This window comes from Hippocampus comes, unplaced genomic scaffold (assembly GCF_001891065.2).
Source record: "Hippocampus comes isolate QL1 unplaced genomic scaffold, H_comes_QL1_v1.1 scaffold68, whole genome shotgun sequence".
In the NCBI taxonomy this organism is placed as follows: domain Eukaryota; kingdom Metazoa; phylum Chordata; class Actinopteri; order Syngnathiformes; family Syngnathidae; genus Hippocampus; species Hippocampus comes.
The window spans coordinates 252254-269914 of record NW_017805625.1 but is presented as its reverse complement, the minus strand read 5'-3'; the positions used below and the strand labels follow the sequence as shown (position 1 = coordinate 269914).

The 17661-nt window shown below is 53.7% G+C and overlaps 1 protein-coding gene across 1 annotated transcript in view; it reads right to left on the bottom strand.

Moving 5' to 3' along the window:
• Positions 1–4435: 4435 nt before the first annotated feature.
• The window catches only part of adamts9 (ADAM metallopeptidase with thrombospondin type 1 motif, 9), a 25491-nt gene continuing 12265 nt past the window's right edge, over positions 4436–17661 (bottom strand). Inside the window, exons 15-28 of the mRNA XM_019881257.1 lie at positions 15181–15298; positions 14988–15083; positions 13721–13887; positions 13418–13547; positions 12314–12440; positions 12006–12216; positions 11757–11921; positions 10792–10953; positions 10228–10347; positions 8696–8803; positions 8458–8625; positions 8059–8307; positions 5940–6101; positions 4436–5688 (exon numbers count right to left, since the gene is read on the bottom strand). Of these exons, the coding sequence (XP_019736816.1) occupies positions 5500–5688; positions 5940–6101; positions 8059–8307; positions 8458–8625; positions 8696–8803; positions 10228–10347; positions 10792–10953; positions 11757–11921; positions 12006–12216; positions 12314–12440; positions 13418–13547; positions 13721–13887; positions 14988–15083; positions 15181–15298 (2172 nt within the window). The 3' untranslated portion in view covers positions 4436–5499. The remainder of the gene's footprint in view (positions 5689–5939; positions 6102–8058; positions 8308–8457; positions 8626–8695; positions 8804–10227; positions 10348–10791; positions 10954–11756; positions 11922–12005; positions 12217–12313; positions 12441–13417; positions 13548–13720; positions 13888–14987; positions 15084–15180; positions 15299–17661) is intronic.

The window sequence follows — 17661 nt, the reverse complement described above, 5'->3', positions numbered from 1 at the left end:
CGGGCGAGGGTGGTTTTTGAAAAGAAAATCGACTGACCAAGCGAAGAAGGAGCCGCCGGGGTGGCTGCCGAATGAAGAAAGAACGGCAACCGGTACTCGTGCCGCAACGCGGCATGGCATTGCCAGTGTCGGCCGCTCACCAGCACTACGACGTCCACTGCCCTGTCTTCCTCATTGAATTTATTTTCAGTAGTGAGCGCAGACATTCATTGGACACAAGGATTTGTTTTGCCTCGCTTCTTCTGGTTTACGCGTTCAATCACCTTTTTGTTGTTTTTTCTCAACAGATGCTGTTCAGAACTCTGAATAACAAAAAAACTATTTGGAGACTAGCAATTCCAATCATACATTTCAGTCGTATGTAACCCGCGCGATGGAAGCAAATGCAACCTGCATGTCTTATCAGGCCGGTGGGGTGGGGAATATCATTTCCTCCCGGCCTCATTCCTGCCCTGCGGCTGCAGCGCAAAGACGCACATCCTTTCTGATGTCTGAGGTACAGATGTGTTCCTGTGCTCGAAAGCCTTCTGGCCAGTGGGGGAAATTGGCAAAAAAGACGACGCGCACACGCGAGCGGTTGAAAAAGAGACGTGGTGGTGGCAAAGAAGGGCATCGGTCTTCTCGAACTTGATCATCTGTGCTGTGTGTACATTTGACAATAAAGTTGTACTTGATACTTGAAGTCGGTCCTGACCTGGGGGAACCGACGCTTTTCTCTTCAAAGGAGCGAAAAGAAACAGTCTCAAGTACCGTCGTGTGAGGTCCTTTGCAGTGCTAATTTTCCAGTTTGATCCCTGCGAGTCCTGCGGGACTCGCTGATCAGAAAACTATTAGTCCCATGACGCATTTAGAGAGTCCCAAATTTCGAAATCTGAAATGGTCTGCTTATTCAATTGCATATGATAATAACACAAACAACAACAATATACATTGATAATAGGTTTATATCTTATAAACAAACGCTGCAAAAATGTTAAAAATTCAGGCATACAAGATTATTATCGCAAAAAACTATCCAACTTTACCTGCTTCCTCGGTGATATCTCCGCAGTAAACGTTTCTCACTACTTGATCGCAACACTTTACTTAACGTGACACAACTTGGCAATCGTCTGCTTTCCGCTCGGTGAAGGCCGATCTCGCCAATCTCGTCTCGCGAGAACGGAAATTTCGTCACGCGACTTGACACTAGATCAAAACAACAATGGCGGCGACTGTCAAACTGCGACTGTTGCTGGAAAAAAAACATTAACCGTCGTTTTTTTTTTGTTTGTTTTTTTGACTGAGAAATTTCCTTGTGTGCCAAAAACGCACATTATTTGCAACTGTGCGTCTGGCGGGAAAATTATGTGTCGAGGACGAGGGACGCAGAGGTCGCGAGATGGCTGCCTTTCGTGGAGGTGTCCCAGGGACGATGAAAGTGTGGCCAAGGTCAAACCGATCAATCCTTTTTGGGGCTAAATGTACACGTGGTCTGCGTCGGTGCAGAACGGCGCCGTATCAGACCGAGAGCCGTTTCAAATAGTTTGGTGGCCGCCTGAGGAGGCCGACATGCGTACCGACCCCTTTGCCGCCCGGCTCGTCCTCGGCGAGGGAACGGGCGAGCCCAAGCCCGTGCCGGCGAACGTTATCCCGGACCGCTCGTCGGCCATTCGCAGGACACAGATGGGCCACCTTCATGGCCCCGGACGCGATTTCCTTTCGACTTGGGAGCGTTTTGTGAAGGAGGCCGACACGAGTCTTCCACTTGGGACGACCGTCGGGAGCATCCCCGCTCGCCCGCCCCCCGCCCCAAAGTTTTTGGGCGCATGAGCTGCCACTTGCCCTCCTCAAGGCGGAGGCTCGAGCTGGTCAAAGAGGCGCAGCGTTTGCAACGCGACAGGCTGAGCGCTGCGAGAGAAATGGAGAAAAGAGAGTTGGGGGGGAGGTCATGTTTGGAATCGACGTCTATCGTCAGCGTCAGGGATCCCTGCGTGATTTTAGGACGGATCACCCCGGCGGAACTTTCGTTCACTTCCATGTCGACCGAGTCACCCAAAGCCTAATTTGTTGTGACAGGCAGACACTGGTGCGCCTGCGCGCGGCGTGCAGGGGGAGGGCTGAGAAGTTGGGTGCGGAAAGGGGCCGGACGGGGCTCGGCTCATCCCGGGGGCCGCGGGAGAGGATCGGGGGGATGGATGGGAAGCGACAGGCTCCGAGTTGAACGGGTACGCGGCTCAGCATGAACTGCAGCCGTCTCGCGCGGCCACATCATGCGCCGGGCAGGGACGCCGGCATGTGACCTTTTGACCCAGTCGGACTTCATTCGGCAACGGAAGGGCTGATCGAATTTTCGGGAAGGTTGACCCGCCCCATGCGTTGAGCCATCGATCTCATAGGAAAGGTTGTTCGCTCTTGCTCCTGAGAACGAACTCTTTTGCGACACGAAAAGTACAAATATGGCCAGAGGCGAAGGCGACCATTTCGGTCCCATGTGGACCCGCGCGTCGAGTCAGAAAAGGAGGCCGAGCGATATTTTCTTCTTCGTTGAAGACGACCGGCCAATGCACATGATGGCTATTTCAGATGTCGCCGCTCAAAGTGGAATGTTTTTCCAATCTGGGTCCTCGCTTATGTTTTCTCTCCTTTCTCGCCGTCGCGCTGGACTGAGATGCTCTCACAAACACCGGGCCAAATTGAAACATCACGTGCGGCAACAGTAAACGAGCGGCCCCGTGCAGGCATTATGAGCTTCTCGGGGGCGACCCGCACCGACTCACGACAGGCAAACCGGATCGCAGCAGGCTCATTTTGAAAAGCGCGCAGTTCCTCCTTGAATGCAAACCCTCTTCACGTGCTCGAAGCCTCTGCCTAGTTTGAATGGAGCCAGATCTTGAAGGGCGGGGGCGCATGCCCCCCCTCCAATCTACGCTGATGGGGAGGACAGGGAAGCCCCCCCTATCACCACCCCTCGAGATCAAACGTGATCCCCGACCCTGCCAATACGGCACGGCATTGTCTCGCTGACGGGCCGCTCCGTTCTCGTCGTTCCCACCGGCCAACACATTTGAACATTGTCATCAAGCGGCATGAGAGTAGGGGGGGGGGGGGGGGGCGACGGAGAGCAGAAAAGGACAGCAGCGGCCTGCTAGCGCAGCCCACATTGCCAAGCATCCAGAAAATGGGCATTCGCAGCACAGTAAATATTTACCTTGACGGGAAGAGCTTTGAACGGCGCCGCGGCAGCGGCGGCAGCATACGGCCAAATACGGGATGGCTCGGAGGGGTCAGCGGAGGCCCCGACCGGGCGCCTAAAATAACAGCGACATTGCTCAGTGGGTTGTGCGTATTCATTCAGGAAAAACATTCACGCCATTCAGTCGACGGCGAGGGGAGAGCCGGCCGGCTATTTGAGCGGCAAAGCTTCTGTCCGAAGCCAGACGTGAAACGGTGCACACCTCCGCTCGCATGTCATGTGACTTCTGACCTGCCACTTGCGTCCGCGTGAATGGACAAGAACAAGAAGCCTCAAACGTGAGCCCGACTTCGCTTTCATTGTCAAATTCGGGGGAAGTGAACAGAAATGGAACAAATCCATTCCAAAAAAAGTCCATATTTACACAGCGTTTTAATGAAGTGACAATAAATACATGTCATGACTTAAATATACAGGAAACGCTTCTCGGCAAAGAAGACGACGGCAGCAACAACAACAAAAAGACTAATCTCGCCGTTTGTGGCGAAGAGACAAAGCGGGCGCTCGTTTCTGCAGCGCAAGAGTCAAAAGTCGATTGGATCCGGCAGACGTATTTCGGCGACGCGCGCTCATATTGCGTTGGACCTGCGGCGAATGGCTCATTGGCAGCTGAGCACGTGGGAAATGGAGCCGCCGCCGCCGCGTTAACGGGCCCTGAAAGGGAGGCCTGGCGCTCCCGTGGGACATTTGTGAACGGGAGCGGGCAACCGGGTGGGCCGCAGGCAAAAGCACCGAGGCGATCGCCTCTCACCGGCCGCCACGGGCCAAAACGTGGGAAATGACCCAAACGAACATTTTGCGTCGGAGGCCATCAGCTGCACTGGTCAGGCTGCCAAACAAAGCCCCCTGCCGGGCAAAGGAGACAAAGGTGAGGCGGCAGCGGAGGAGACTGAGGTAGGCACACTCGCTTGGCTCAACAGTTACGAGCTCGGCGTACAAAACAAGAGAAGGGCGCCTTCCGACAGGCCCTTGTTTGAGTGACATTCAAAGACACGTCAACATGATGAGTGACACACTTTGCACCTCTTTGACACTCAATTCATCACATTTACGTGACAAAATGTGCTCACTAACCCCCCCCCCCCAAAAAAAAAACAGCTACCCGTTGGAAACGTTGCAAATGTTTGTTTCAGATCTCAGATCTGAAATCTCCCGTGTTTGCTCAGAGCACCATTGCGGGTTAGCGATCGGACTTTAAAACGGCAAGATGAGTTTGTGCTGGTTTCCAGGTGAGGTATTGTTGGGAGCAGTGTACAAAAAGCACAAACTGGCACGGAGACACTCGGAGCACCTTTGAAGCAGAGCGTGGAGTTTGAGAAAGAAGCTCCACCTTTTGGTCGCGGAAGCACGGATCACGGCGTCGCGAATAGCCGCGCGCACTCGGAAGCACAAAAAGGGCCCAACCAGACGCCATTTGTTTCACGGCGCCGGTGCCACTGCTCTCGCTCGCGCCGCCTTACAGACGTGCAAGAGCAGATGGCCGCAACGCTGCTGACGACAACGGCAGGAGAAAAGTCAGTCCGCGACTGTCAAATCGAGCGTCCACATTCGCCCATTCGTTCTACACCGAAGCACGCGGGCCTTCAGACAAACTCCATCATTCGGTTTGGCATTTGCAGTACTGAAGCAAAAAGTCCTTCTGGCACACAGCACCAATGAAGTTCCGTCTGAGACGCGAATCGGGCCCTCCGAATGTCAGATGAGGCGCCGCGCGTCCAGACGAGGGGCCGTTTCTCTCGGTCTTTGGAGAAGAAACCAGCGTGGCTCGCATCGCGCCGTGCGGTCGCGATACGCAACAACCTCGCTCGGTATTTGCACATGAACAATTGCCGACGTTCCGATACAAAGAGCAAAGACAAAAGAAATCGCTTTTCAACTTTGTGCTACGTACAAATGATAAACACGGAAAGAAATTAAAAAATCTCAATAAATTATGTATCGCAAACAAGATTTGGATCCTGATGTTTTTCAGCCCGACTCCTGGTTGACAGTCACGAGAGAAAAGAAGGCTCTTCTGGCCACAGCTGTCACGGAAGCGCTCTGTTGGGATCGACTGTCTCCGGCAAACTGCGGGACAGGACAGAAATGGATTTTCCAAATGTCTCGAGAAAACGGCGGCGGGGAGTTCACGTCTGAGGAGCGTACGCTTTCTTTTCCCCGCTGCAAAAGACCGCCTGTGACAGAGTGTCACGGCCGGTTTGAAAACAAACAAACAAAACAAAACGAAAACAAAAAAACAAGCAAGGTGTGGAGTATCATAACGATCATGAGCGTAGCGAGCCCCACGGGTCGGCGCTCCAGCGGGGGCTAGATGGGCACGGCCGAGTGTTGCAGCGCTCCCGGTCCGGCGGCTTGTCGTGGATCTCGCAGCTCAGATCGTTGAAACGCTCGCCGTTGGGACGTTGACATACCACCAGTCTGGTCTTGATGCCGCCTCCGCACGGTTTGGTGCACTGAGGGCGGAGCCGGGAGACGGCGCGTCAAAAAAGCCGTTTCGAAAAAACAAAGCAAAAGCCAAAGCGGCACGCCGTCCCGTGGGAATCACAAAGAATGCGACGTTGAGCTTCAGGTATTTTCGGATGTCCTTTTTCTCATGCAACCTTCGCAAACAGTCCAAGTAATTATCCAAACATAAGCGTGGCCAAAGTTTGGTTTTCCCACTGGGCCCCTTTAACACCAGTAAAGCTGCGTCTGTCTGCCTTACCTCTCCCCAGCTGCCATGGATCCACTGCGGACATGGGCCCGACTCGCAGGATCGCTGCTCACTGGGCCGGCTGTGATCCTCGCAGCTGTTGGCGGGGTAGCCGTTCTCGTCCTGGCACACTACCACCCGCCGCTGAAAGCCTCCCGCGCACGTGCTGGAGCACTGCGGTGTCAAAGACGCAGAGAGAGAGCGAGAGAGAGAGAGAGAGAGAGAGAGAGAGAGAGAGAGAGAGAGAGAGAGAGAGAGAGAGAGGTCACCCGCCGTCAAACGGCTTCTCACACATTTTGCGCCACATCCAGGCAGAGACGTCACCGTGCTGGAAAAGCGACGCAATGTTTTGCTTTGAGGTCAAAATCTCTCAAGTGATACGAGTCCCAGTCGTGTCTCCAAAAGTCACCCAAAATTTCAGCGAGACCTCAGCCTCAATTCAGAGATCATCAAAGGCCACTTTCTTTTTTTCCTTACTTTGTTGTGGCTTTTCTTTTTCGAAAAAGAAGAATCTACTGGAAGGTCCTGAAGTAAGCAGGCTCACAGAGCAGTAAAGACATGCTCAGGTCTCGATTGTCATCGTGTGTTTTCAAAGTGAAGGGAGTTTTTTTTTTTCTCTCGTTGCCACAGGAGAACGTCTGATGACACGTTTCCATTTTGTCGGATCGTTAAGAAATCCACTGAAACTTTGTTATCCAATGAATCAAGTCAAAAATGAAGTGGACGATGCGTAGCGCATGTTCGCATTGCACCCAAATTTGCGTGGAAATGACAAGAAGAAAAAGACGTCCAAGAAATGGCACGTTACAGGAATGGGGAGGAGAGCGCAAGTACGGTCGCATATCGAAGCTCTCCTCAAAGCAATCGCAACGTGCTATTCAAAGCGGCTCACCATTCATTCGGTTCTTCGGGTGGCCGCAATTTGTCTGGCTCTCGAACCTACGCTGACGACGCATGAGCCAATTGACGATGACAGCCCGTTTTTTGACTTCCGGGTCAGACAAAGTCTCCAACGGCCAAAAACGTTTTGGATAAACAGTCGGCGTGGTCACCGAGCACGCCTCCTTGAGCACGTGCGCTCAAACCCTTTTGTCAAGCCGGCACAAAACAAATACGGCCCTGTTATCGCCGGTGTTCGAGAGATCAAGGCGAGAGAGAGAGAGAGAGAGAGAGAGAGAGAGAGAGAGAGAGAGAGAGCCCCCCCGCCGTCAAACGGCTTATCACACATTTTGCGCCACATCCAGGCAGAGACGTCACCGTGCTGGAAAAGCGACGCAATGTTTTGCTTTGAGGTCAAAATCTCTCAAGTGATACGAGTCCCAGTCGTGTCTCCAAAAGTCACCCAAAATTTCAGCGAGACCTCAGCCTCAATTCAGAGATCATCAAAGGCCACTTTCTTTTTTTCCTTACTTTGTTGTGGCTTTTCTTTTTCGAAAAAGAAGAATCTACTGGAAGGTCCTGAAGTAAGCAGGCTCACAGAGCAGTAAAGACATGCTCAGGTCTCGATTGTCATCGTGTGTTTTCAAAGTGAAGGGAGTTTTTTTTTTTTCTCTCGTTGCCACAGGAGAACGTCTGATGACACGTTTCCATTTTGTCGGATCGTTAAGAAATCCACTGAAACTTTGTTATCCAATGAATCAAGTCAAAAATGAAGTGGACGATGCGTAGCGCATGTTCGCATTGCACCCAAATTTGCGTGGAAATGACAAGAAGAAAAAGACGTCCAAGAAATGGCACGTTACAGGAATGGGGAGGAGAGCGCAAGTACGGTCGCATATCGAAGCTCTCCTCAAAGCAATCGCAACGTGCTATTCAAAGCGGCTCACCATTCATTCGGTTCTTCGGGTGGCCGCAATTTGTCTGGCTCTCGAACCTACGCTGACGATGCATGAGCCAATTGACGATGACAGCCCGTTTTTTGACTTCCGGGTCAGACAAAGTCTCCAACGGCCAAAAACGTTTTGGATAAACAGTCGGCGTGGTCACCGAGCACGCCTCCTTGAGCACGTGCGCTCAAACCCTTTTGTCAAGCCGGCACCCCCCTCCCCCTGGGACTAATCACGTGGCCTGAGCGCGCGCTCGGCAACGCTTTTCTGGTCTGGCTCGGCATTCTTGCGAACGTTTGGCTCACCGCGCCCCAGGGACCCGTCCGCCATTGCTGGGATTGGCTTTGAGGAATGACGTTGCGAACGCCGCCGTTTGGCGAGGATGGAAGCAGTCTGGAATCGCCGGAGTGGGACGGGCATGGCGAGGCGGCGCAGTCCTGCTCGGCGCTCGGCCGCTCGTCCGGGTCGCACTCGCCGGCGTTCACTTCTTGGTCGCCGAAGTTGACGCAGAGCACTCGGCGCGTCGTCTTCCCCTGACCGCAGCTGACTGAGCACTAACAACGGCACGGCATCAGGAATTGCAATTAACGACCGACATGCAAAGAAACACGCGGCGCATTCACAGAGACAAAAAAGTGTCCCGAAATGTTCTCCGATTGATTGCGTGTTGGAGGAAGGAGGCGTCATCGTGTTTTTTTTCTTACCACGGTCCACTCCAACACTTTCCACTGTCCGCACGCAGCAACGGAGCAGGCCTCTCTGGCGGGAGGTTTGGGGAGGCCGGCGCACGCCGACTCATCTGCCACGCCGCCGTGATTGTCGCGACAACTGACATAACGCATGCGGGTCCCTTTGCCGCAGGTCGCGCTGCACTATTGGAAAGAGGAGAAGGCGGTGGAGGAAAAAATGCAAGGACCCAATGGAATGCTCGTGATCACCAACCTGGGTCCACGAACCAAAGCGCCACTGGGTTTTGTGGCCTTGATGGGACGGGACTTTGGTCCCGTGGGGGACGATCTGGCCGGCTGGACACTGGGCCACTTCGCAGTCCTGCGGAACGACAAGCATACGCGCGCGCTGTCGTGAAGCGGGCCGATGTTCGGAGATGAAACGCTCGCGACGAACTCACGGCGGTCGGTATGCCGCTGTTTGAGAGCGGCGACGTTTTCCCATCGGCCCGCGCTCGCTTAGCAAAACAACGTGAGCCGCATCTCCCGATCAGTTCAAACTATGGATTGTGGCAGTAAGCCACTCAGCATAAAGCCCTGATCCCTGTCATAACAGGTCAGAGTGGAGTGGTATTCAGGGGGCCAATGCCCACGCTGGCGTGCTTCAAAGCTCCACCCTTTGTCCGCCCCCTCGTCCCCCTAACCTTCCGCCCTTTTCCCTTTTCCCCTCCCGTGCCCCGCCGTGCCCTCTGACCCCAGTCTTTCCGAATGAGAGCCTTAGTCAAATCTCGCAGGCTTGGCATTCCACTCTCACCGCCGCATCCAAAGCGGCCGCAGGCACGCGGTGAGCGGACACGGAGAAACGGTCAGAAAACACTTGGGTTACAGCGGAGGTGGGAGGGTGGGGGAGGGGCTTCCTCCTAATCAGGGGCTTCCAGTTCTCACTCCAGCAGCAGTGTTCTCTGCAAGGACTTCACAAAGGATGAGTACTCGGAGCTGCCGTTTGGTGCCTCGGCGCAACCAATAGTCAGGGCCCGGCCAAATCTTGCCTTCAATTCGAGGTGGTTTGAAGCTGCGCTTTGTCTGGTCCCCCACGTTGAACCTTGAAATCATGACGACTGTGCATGGGACCGTGCACTTGTAACTTGCCCCGGGGTGGCAATAAAGGCTGGTGATAACTTAGCTCCTACAATCAGTGGGCCACACAAACCCCACAACCGCGGTGAGGTGATAGATGACTCAAGGAGAAGTCACGGGGACATTTGTTGTCGGCGAGTGAGGCATCGGGCAAATTTTGTTCATTGAAAAGTCAATTGGTCCGAAAGTTTTCCAGGCCGACACTTGGCCGACAGGCCGGCCGCGGGTCTGCCATCGACGGCTGCGGTCCAGTGACCGAACGACATGGACGTGTTCTGTTGGAGCCGATAACCGGCACACTCAAATGTTGGAATGAGGCGTCGACGCGGGGACTCCATTTGTTGCAACACTGAGTAGAGTCGCTTCGTCGCGTCCCCTTGCTCTGTGCCCGTTTGTGATTGTAACAAAAGACATCTTCGGAATTTACGGGAGACCGCGTTGATTCCGACCAGAGTGTCACAAGTGCAACTCATTATTGCCTCGTGTATCGTGACGGAAGAACGTTTTATGTCCAACTCTTTTTCATTGAAAACGAGCATTGCAGGGACGGGTGTCGACATTTTTAAGCGGCCGTCATACGAGGGGACATTGCACGCACGATGTATCCGTGGCTTTGAATCAGTCGACAAACGTGACGAAAAGGAGGTCAAAAGACTTCCCCGCCCTTACCTGGGTGTCAGTGGGCCGGGTGGCAGCATTACATTCGGTGTCTTCCATGACCGCGCCATAAGATCCGACCACACACTTGACAGCTCGCATCTGGTACCCGAGCCCACACGAGGTCGTGCACTGGGTTCAAAAGACGAAAGGGAAAAAGCGTGAGAGTGGAGGAAAGCAAAAGAAAGGCAAGCGGAAGACATCGGAGCCGACCGCAGCGGTTGAAAACAAGAAGTCAGCATCGGGAAAGACAACGTGATGACTTCCATGAAAGGCAATCTGAAGTGAAAGGCAGGAAGACACGAATCTCAGGGAAACAACACCTGAAAAGCCTGCTTCAGAAACATTGAACTGACGACAGTAAGCGACTCGGCGGCTCTCTCTCGCCACTCTCTTCCGCCTCGCTGGCCTCAAGCAAAAAGGCTCAAACTTGTTTGGCAGAGAACTTCGGCAACCATTTGACCGTGCTTCATTAAACAGCTTCAAATATACCTCGAGGGGGAAATGGGGTCAAACAATTTGCTTTGTGCTCATCTGTTCTGCGTGACGAAAAGGAGAATCTTCAGCGGGCCTTACCTGTCCCCAAGGTCCGACCTGCCAGGCGGCGCATTCCTGCTGCTGACACGTCTGCACTGACTCGGGCTTCGTTGACCCGCAGAAGCGGTCATCTAGACGGTCCTCACCAAACTGACACCAAGTGGGCCGGTGCTTGTAGCCTTTGCCGCACGTTACCAGGCACTGCAAGCGAGATCCCTTGATGATTAGAGGCGCCACATGCTGAATACGTGCAAGATGATGTCAGTCATTCAGCTCACGAGAACATCCACTTGACGGTGTTGACATTGAAAGCAAGTGCGCTTTTTCCTCTGGACAAATAATACGCGCATGTACAAATAGCGTGTCGGGAGAGGCGTACGCGTAGTACCCTGTCGTTGGTTGGATTTGGAGGGCACCCGCGTGGGAGTTGACAAATATTTCTGCAACGTCAAGCACAGCTTTTCAAGCTTCTTGGTGCACAATGTGTAACGTGTGCAGCGGGCAGTGAAGGACTAGGATCTTTCCAATGGCAAATCCCTCAGATCAGCCTACTTCATTGAAACCCGGTCTTCGGAATATAAGGTCACTCTCCTGGAAAGGCTCACGATGTCATCACCTTATTGGAGACCGTGATGTGAACACGATTGGCCGTTGCGTGAGCTGATTGCAGCCAAATGACTTTTTACCGCGAAATACAGCCTCGACTCCAAACTTCCCAAGCTCGCATGTATGGATAAATCTCGTGTGACCGTCATCCAAGTTTCTGTGCTGACTTCCAGCCTTGATCTCGAGTTAACCCTCGAAATGGGCACGGAACAAAAACGATGACGACGATCCTCAGTGCCCATGACTGACAGGGGTTCTTTGAAAACAGTTTCCAAAATTGAAGCGGTGAAGCTCAAAGCGATTCATTCCTTTTCTTGCCCACACGGTCCCCTGACGCCCCGTGACCACAGGCCCCGAAAACCCGCAAGTGCCATCGTGTCGCTAACTATCGAACGAACCTCCGACCAGTCTCCAGTCTTCCATTGAGGACAGAGGAACTCATTGCAGGGTTGGACGGCCAACTTGTCCCGATGACTGCACTTGCTGTCATCGCCCTCGGCCTCGGCCGCCTTTCGACACACCGCTCCTCTTCGGCGGGGGCCCCCCCCGCAACTCTTTGAGCACTGCGCGACAGACAGATCGACGAGAGGAAACGTGAAACCAAATTTCGGATTCAATTGGACTTTCGACCACCTTCTCAGTTTCACCTCTGACCAGGACGAGTACTCCCAGCCTCCAGGATTACAATCTCCGTGACAAACTTCCTTGTCCTCGGGTTTGCGCTGCCCACTGCAATAGCGATCATCAACCTTTTGGATCTTTCCATCAGTGAGGCTCATTTTGGAACAGAATATGTCCAGGGTGCGAAATCCAACACCGCACTGAGCTGTGCATTCACTCTTTCGAGCCACATGCCACCTTCATTCGCACAGACGACAAGAGTTAGCACCACTCGTAATCAACATGTGAATCGTGACGCGGACGACCGAAAATGGGGTAAACCGATCACACCGACCTCAGTTCACAGTCTGTGTTGCAGGCCTCAGGGATCAGCGCAGGTCTCGGTATACCGTGACACCTCTGGTCCGACACCACCACCCGGTCGGACTCTCTGCTACAGAGAACCTTTCTCTTCTTCTCTCCTGGGAAGATGGCAGCAGTCGGTCAGCTGGATGGACGCCGCGCATCCCGACAACTGACTCACATCGACGGCCCGATTATCGTTCCGAGCGCGAGTCTGACGCAAAGCGCGGTCGAATTGTGCGCCTGGGTGGAGTTTTCTTTCTTTCGGTATTTTGCGAGACTTTGTGGCAGTAGAATTGGGCACACCGGGACGCTCGAGCCGTTTTGCGGCCCATTGCGGGACGGAAATAGTCTTTTCCCCAGACAATCGTAGAGGCGTCCCTCGTTTGCATAAAAATCTGGGCAGTTGGAGCGCAGTGTGCCCGGGTACATCGTGCTCGATGTTGCAGAAACAAAATTCGACTCACGGTGGTCCGTGCGTGACATTGGCAGATAAACTGCAGGCTTTCCCCTTGCTGATGACGTAGCCAGCCGTGCATGTGTCATACAACATTGCGGACGGCTTTGGGTTGGCAGGAAGACCCAGTGGGGCGGAGCGCATCTACCAAATTCACAAACACGCTGAACCAGCCCATTTGCGCGGCAGCAAAATGACGACGAGCTCAGTTTGACCGCAGACGACTTTCTGTTACCGACTCATCGGATGAGTCAGGGGCCAGGCAAATCGGTGCACCGGAATGCGCAACGCGGCCCCAAATACGCTAGGCTGGGACTCGCCCTGGCATCAAAATGAAGTTTCACCCGTTTTTACAGTGAGCGCATATCAACATTTTGGAAGTGTGGAGTCCTGACTTTCCTGACGTCATTTTTCGTCTGCCCGTTCACATCTGACTTCATGTCGACAGCTGCCACTCTCCCTGGCAGCTCCCCCTGCACCACGCGTTCTATGGGGATGAGCCAACTCGTCGCTCCTAATCTGAGTTTCGCTCGGCCTTGTTCTTCCGCGCCTTTACGCTGCCCCTCCGTTCCTCTCGCCACATCATTTCCTGCGGTCATTCAAACGCCGGCCCACAGAAAGTCGTCTGCGAGCGCCCACCTTGGCACAGGCGGCTGCAGTCCTGCCACGGACCGTAGGCATCCCAGAAAAACTGCTGGGGTCGGTCCTCGATGGGGATGTTGAAGGAGTACCTGACATCCGGGTTGTAAAGGTTCCCTACGGACAGCACCTAGCGTCAAGACAAAACAGACTCAATGCCGCATTGACGACGTCCATTCGGAGCTCAACCCTTGCGGCAGGTTTCAATTCACCGGGTCACAAAACGACAAATGTTTGGGGAAAGCACTTTGCAGTTGAAAATAGAGAGCGGTACGTATCTCGCTAGAAAGGAATGGACTTTACCTGGACGACGATCTCCTCTTCAAGGCGCTCAGTGCAGTTAATCCTCTCGATAACGTGATCGGAGCCGCTGTACTCGATGACAGCGCTTCCCACTTTGATTTCTCTTTTGAACATGCTGACCACAAACTCTCCATTCAGCAGGAACTCTCCGCGGCTGTTTGATATGGCTGCGGGGACACGGGAAGAGTGGTCACACGCGGCGCTTCGTCCCTCTGCCTTCCAAACGAGCTCCGCAAGTATACAACTGCAGGACGAATATCGTCCTGTCAAAGTTAAACGCAAGCAGGAGCTTACTTGACAACTAGCAACAAATAGCTGAAGTCCCGCATTCCCGGAGAAGTACCGCAACCGTGCGTGCGTGTCCGCTCCCGTTGTTCCAAACAGTCCGGTCGCCGCGCTCACTCAGCCTACAGCCTAACGTGATTGTGGATCCGAGTTCCCGCCTTTAATTTCCCAACCATTCCGCATATGATATGACTCGGAAAGCCTTCCTTCGATCCCATTTCACTGCAATCAAATAGCCTCCGAAGCTCCGTGTGGACTGTTTGGAGATTTTGCGGAGGTGCGCGCTCTTCAAATTATCGCATGTCAGCAACGGCAAGACGCATCAATACACCGCACCCCCGATGCGCACGGAAGCGCTCTTCAAATTATCGCATGTCAGCAACGGCAAGAGAGCATCCATTCACCGCACACCCGATGCGCACGGAAATCATGTCGGTCTTGACAGCGCTGTAGTCCGAGGGACCTCTGAGCACCGCTTGAAGCACGCCCGCGCCAACGAGATCCGTCCCAGAAAATTGCCACGTCCGTGCGGATGCGAACACGGCCTACTCCTTGATACATTTTCACTCAAAGCTGGACGATCGCAGACAAAGCACGCATGACGGCGCAAATGAAAAAAAACAACAACCATTCTCATTCTAACAGCACACACACATTGCCAGTCCTTTGCACTTGATCTCGCGCTATAACACGCAAGATGTCGGCACATAAAATGCGGCCCTGGGGGGAAAAAAATAAAAAGAATCGGATTCCCGTGGCTGTAGTCTGCAGTGGCGTAGAACGGCAGTGATTGCTTTTTTGTAACAGGATTTGAATCCAACATGACGCACGGTACACCAGTACAGTCTAATGCAAAGTCGTGAGAGCGACACTTGCGCTAACTGCAACCGCAAGAATACATACACCTCCGTTGTCAAATTGCCCCCAGTTGTTTGCCAGGAGCACATCATCGCCTTTGTGAGCAAAGACGAGTCTTTCTTACCGAGGTAGTTGTCATCCTCTGGTTTCCCTGAGTAGCTGTGTTGACGAACATCGACGTTTGTAGCACCGCTGGGTATCCGCACCACTTCATTGTATCCTGCGCGTGAATGGAAAAGGAGTCGATATGACGCCAAGCGCTAGCGCTACGGCAAACACGTGCGCAAATGGAGGCCCGCAGACGCGCGACCGCTTACCGTAGCGTACGACGTTGAAAGTGTTTGCCACAGTCTTACAAGAAGAGTTGTCACCGCCGCACACGCCGCACTTGTCTCTCCTGGCTTTGGAGTTTAAGACGTGGTCGCAGCCAGCTTGCTGTTCGGCGATGTGATCGAACCAAGAGACAAGGACAAATGTGCACGTTAGAAAATAGGCTTTTTTTTTTTTTTTTTTTTTAACATGCCTTCTCCTGTGCAGGAGAACACGGGCAGCCCCGGCGACTCCGGATGAGAGACGGGCTACTCCGTGGACTGCTCGCCAGTCAATCGCAAGGGCGAGAGAGGTTTGACTTAGTGGCCCATGAGTGTCTCGTCTCTGGGATTTGAGCTGAGCAAATTTGGACTCAGGCAAGGTCATCGAATGGGCATCGAGCGTGTGGCCCTTGACATATGTCACCTGGTCCAGGCGACCTTTGCCCCGTAGCAGCCCAATGGAGATGCTACGCTGAACCACGCGGAAGTGGCTTTTTTCATGACTACAATGATGTGCGGGCTCGCTCCGGCAAAAGGGGATCCGGCCACCGGCACTCGCCAAAACCAGTGCCAGCCCACGGTCGAGGGCCCCGTAACCCAACGCGGCTTGGGCCTCCTCGGCTCACTGTATGATGTTGCGAAGCGCAAGCGTCGAGCGAGCGGCGCACCCTGCACAAGCCTTGGACGCAGATGTCGTTGGTGTCGGGTCCACACGGCGTGCCGTCGGTGACCCGGTCCCTGAGTTGATAGTAGGCCGTGCTGCCCGCAACCCTGCAGAACAGCTTACATCTGTCCTTCATCAGAACTGCGCGCGGGAACAAAAGGCGAGACAGATCCGTCTTAGATCGTTCTTTCGAAATGAAGACGGGGTTCCGGGAGGTATTGCGCAAGACTCACCGCCGCTGTATTTGGGCACCCAGCGAACATTCGGAGGTAGGCCGTTGATGTTGAAATGCCTGCCGTCGAAAACGGCGCACTGCTCCTCCCTGAAGTCCCTCTTCTGCTTGGAGCACGGCTCCGAGTTACAGGAACGGAACTTCATCCGCCGACCGACGCAGTACGCGCCTCCATTCCTTGGCCTGGTGGGGGCACATCAAGTACAAACCCAATAGCGTCTCTCGAACCCCTGAGGGTGAACTGAGGGCCCGTTGGTTCGGGGTCAGGCTTACGCACCGTACACTCGAACGTTCAACATAAATGAAAAAAAAAGTTGACAAAAAGGCAAACTTCATGATGTCGAGTCGGTGAAACTTGCTGCGTACACTCGAACGTTCAACATAAATGAAAAAAAAAAGTTGACAAAAAGGCAAACGGCAAACTTCACGATGTCGAGTCGGTGAAACTTGCTCCAACTTCAAATTCAAATACCGAATGTCAATTTTGAATAGTCGCCTCTTAATCACGACAACTTCAACAAAAGCAGCAGGCAAGAGTCAAGCCACTTTCCCGGGAGGCCGCCTTTGAAAATTGGCCATCAGCGAAAGCGTCGGGCGAGAATTCCCTGAGTGTCGTTCGATCATTGACTTTCGGCATCTCCTCTAAGACGGAGACGAGATCCGGCGGGCATGCGTGACTAGGAAGAGAAGCGCTCACACGGGCCGGTTGCATTCGCGCTCCGCAATCTTGATGCCGCCGCCGCACGTCCGAGAACAGCTCGCGAAAGGACTCCAGACTCCCCAGGCGCCCTCCACGGGTGCGGCGTCGTGCTCTTTGGCGATGCACAGCCCGTGCTTGCAGTGCTGCATGAGGAGAAGAAGGGGAACAGTTTTGGCCCAAGTCGGGAAAAGAAAAAGAAACAGGCAGGAGGAAAGAAGCATCAAAGTGAGAGCGAGAGAAACAAGGACACACGAATCGCTTTCTCGGAACAAGAGGCCAAACGGGAGGCTCCGCTGGTCTTTGACCGCCACCCGAGGGGAAGCGGCTCGGATGGCGAACGCACGGATGTTTCTTTCTCCCGCTGTCATGGAGTTGTTGCCGGATGGCGTTTACCTTTCCCGGGGAGCAATCGGTGCCGTCGGCCCACGGCATGTGCTGCGTCCTGCAGCCCCTCTGGGCGCCCTCTGGGCTGGTGCACCACAGCCTTCGACATTGGGTCTGAGCACAAAGACACATCGGACGTTAGACCGAGGATTCCGTCACACATTTGCAAAGGACGTCTTCGCCAGTTGTCTTTTTCCAGGGCGGATTCATGAGCGCAGCAGGATTCAGATTTAGAGGGAACGGAACTTTTTTGCAAAGGACGTCTTCGCCAGTTGTCTTTTTCCAGGGCGGATTCATGAGGGCGGCAGGATTCAGATTTAGAGGGAACAGAACTTTGGGGTTTTTTTTTTCTTCTTCTTCTTATCAAGTCATTCATGAAAAGGTCCAATGTCCATATAGCCTATGTTTGCATCGTGCACATTTCGGAAGTGCTGACCCAGATGGCACGCGTGGTTTTGCGGGCAAAACGTGTTGCCTATCAGGCAACGAGATGCCCTGCCTATCTGA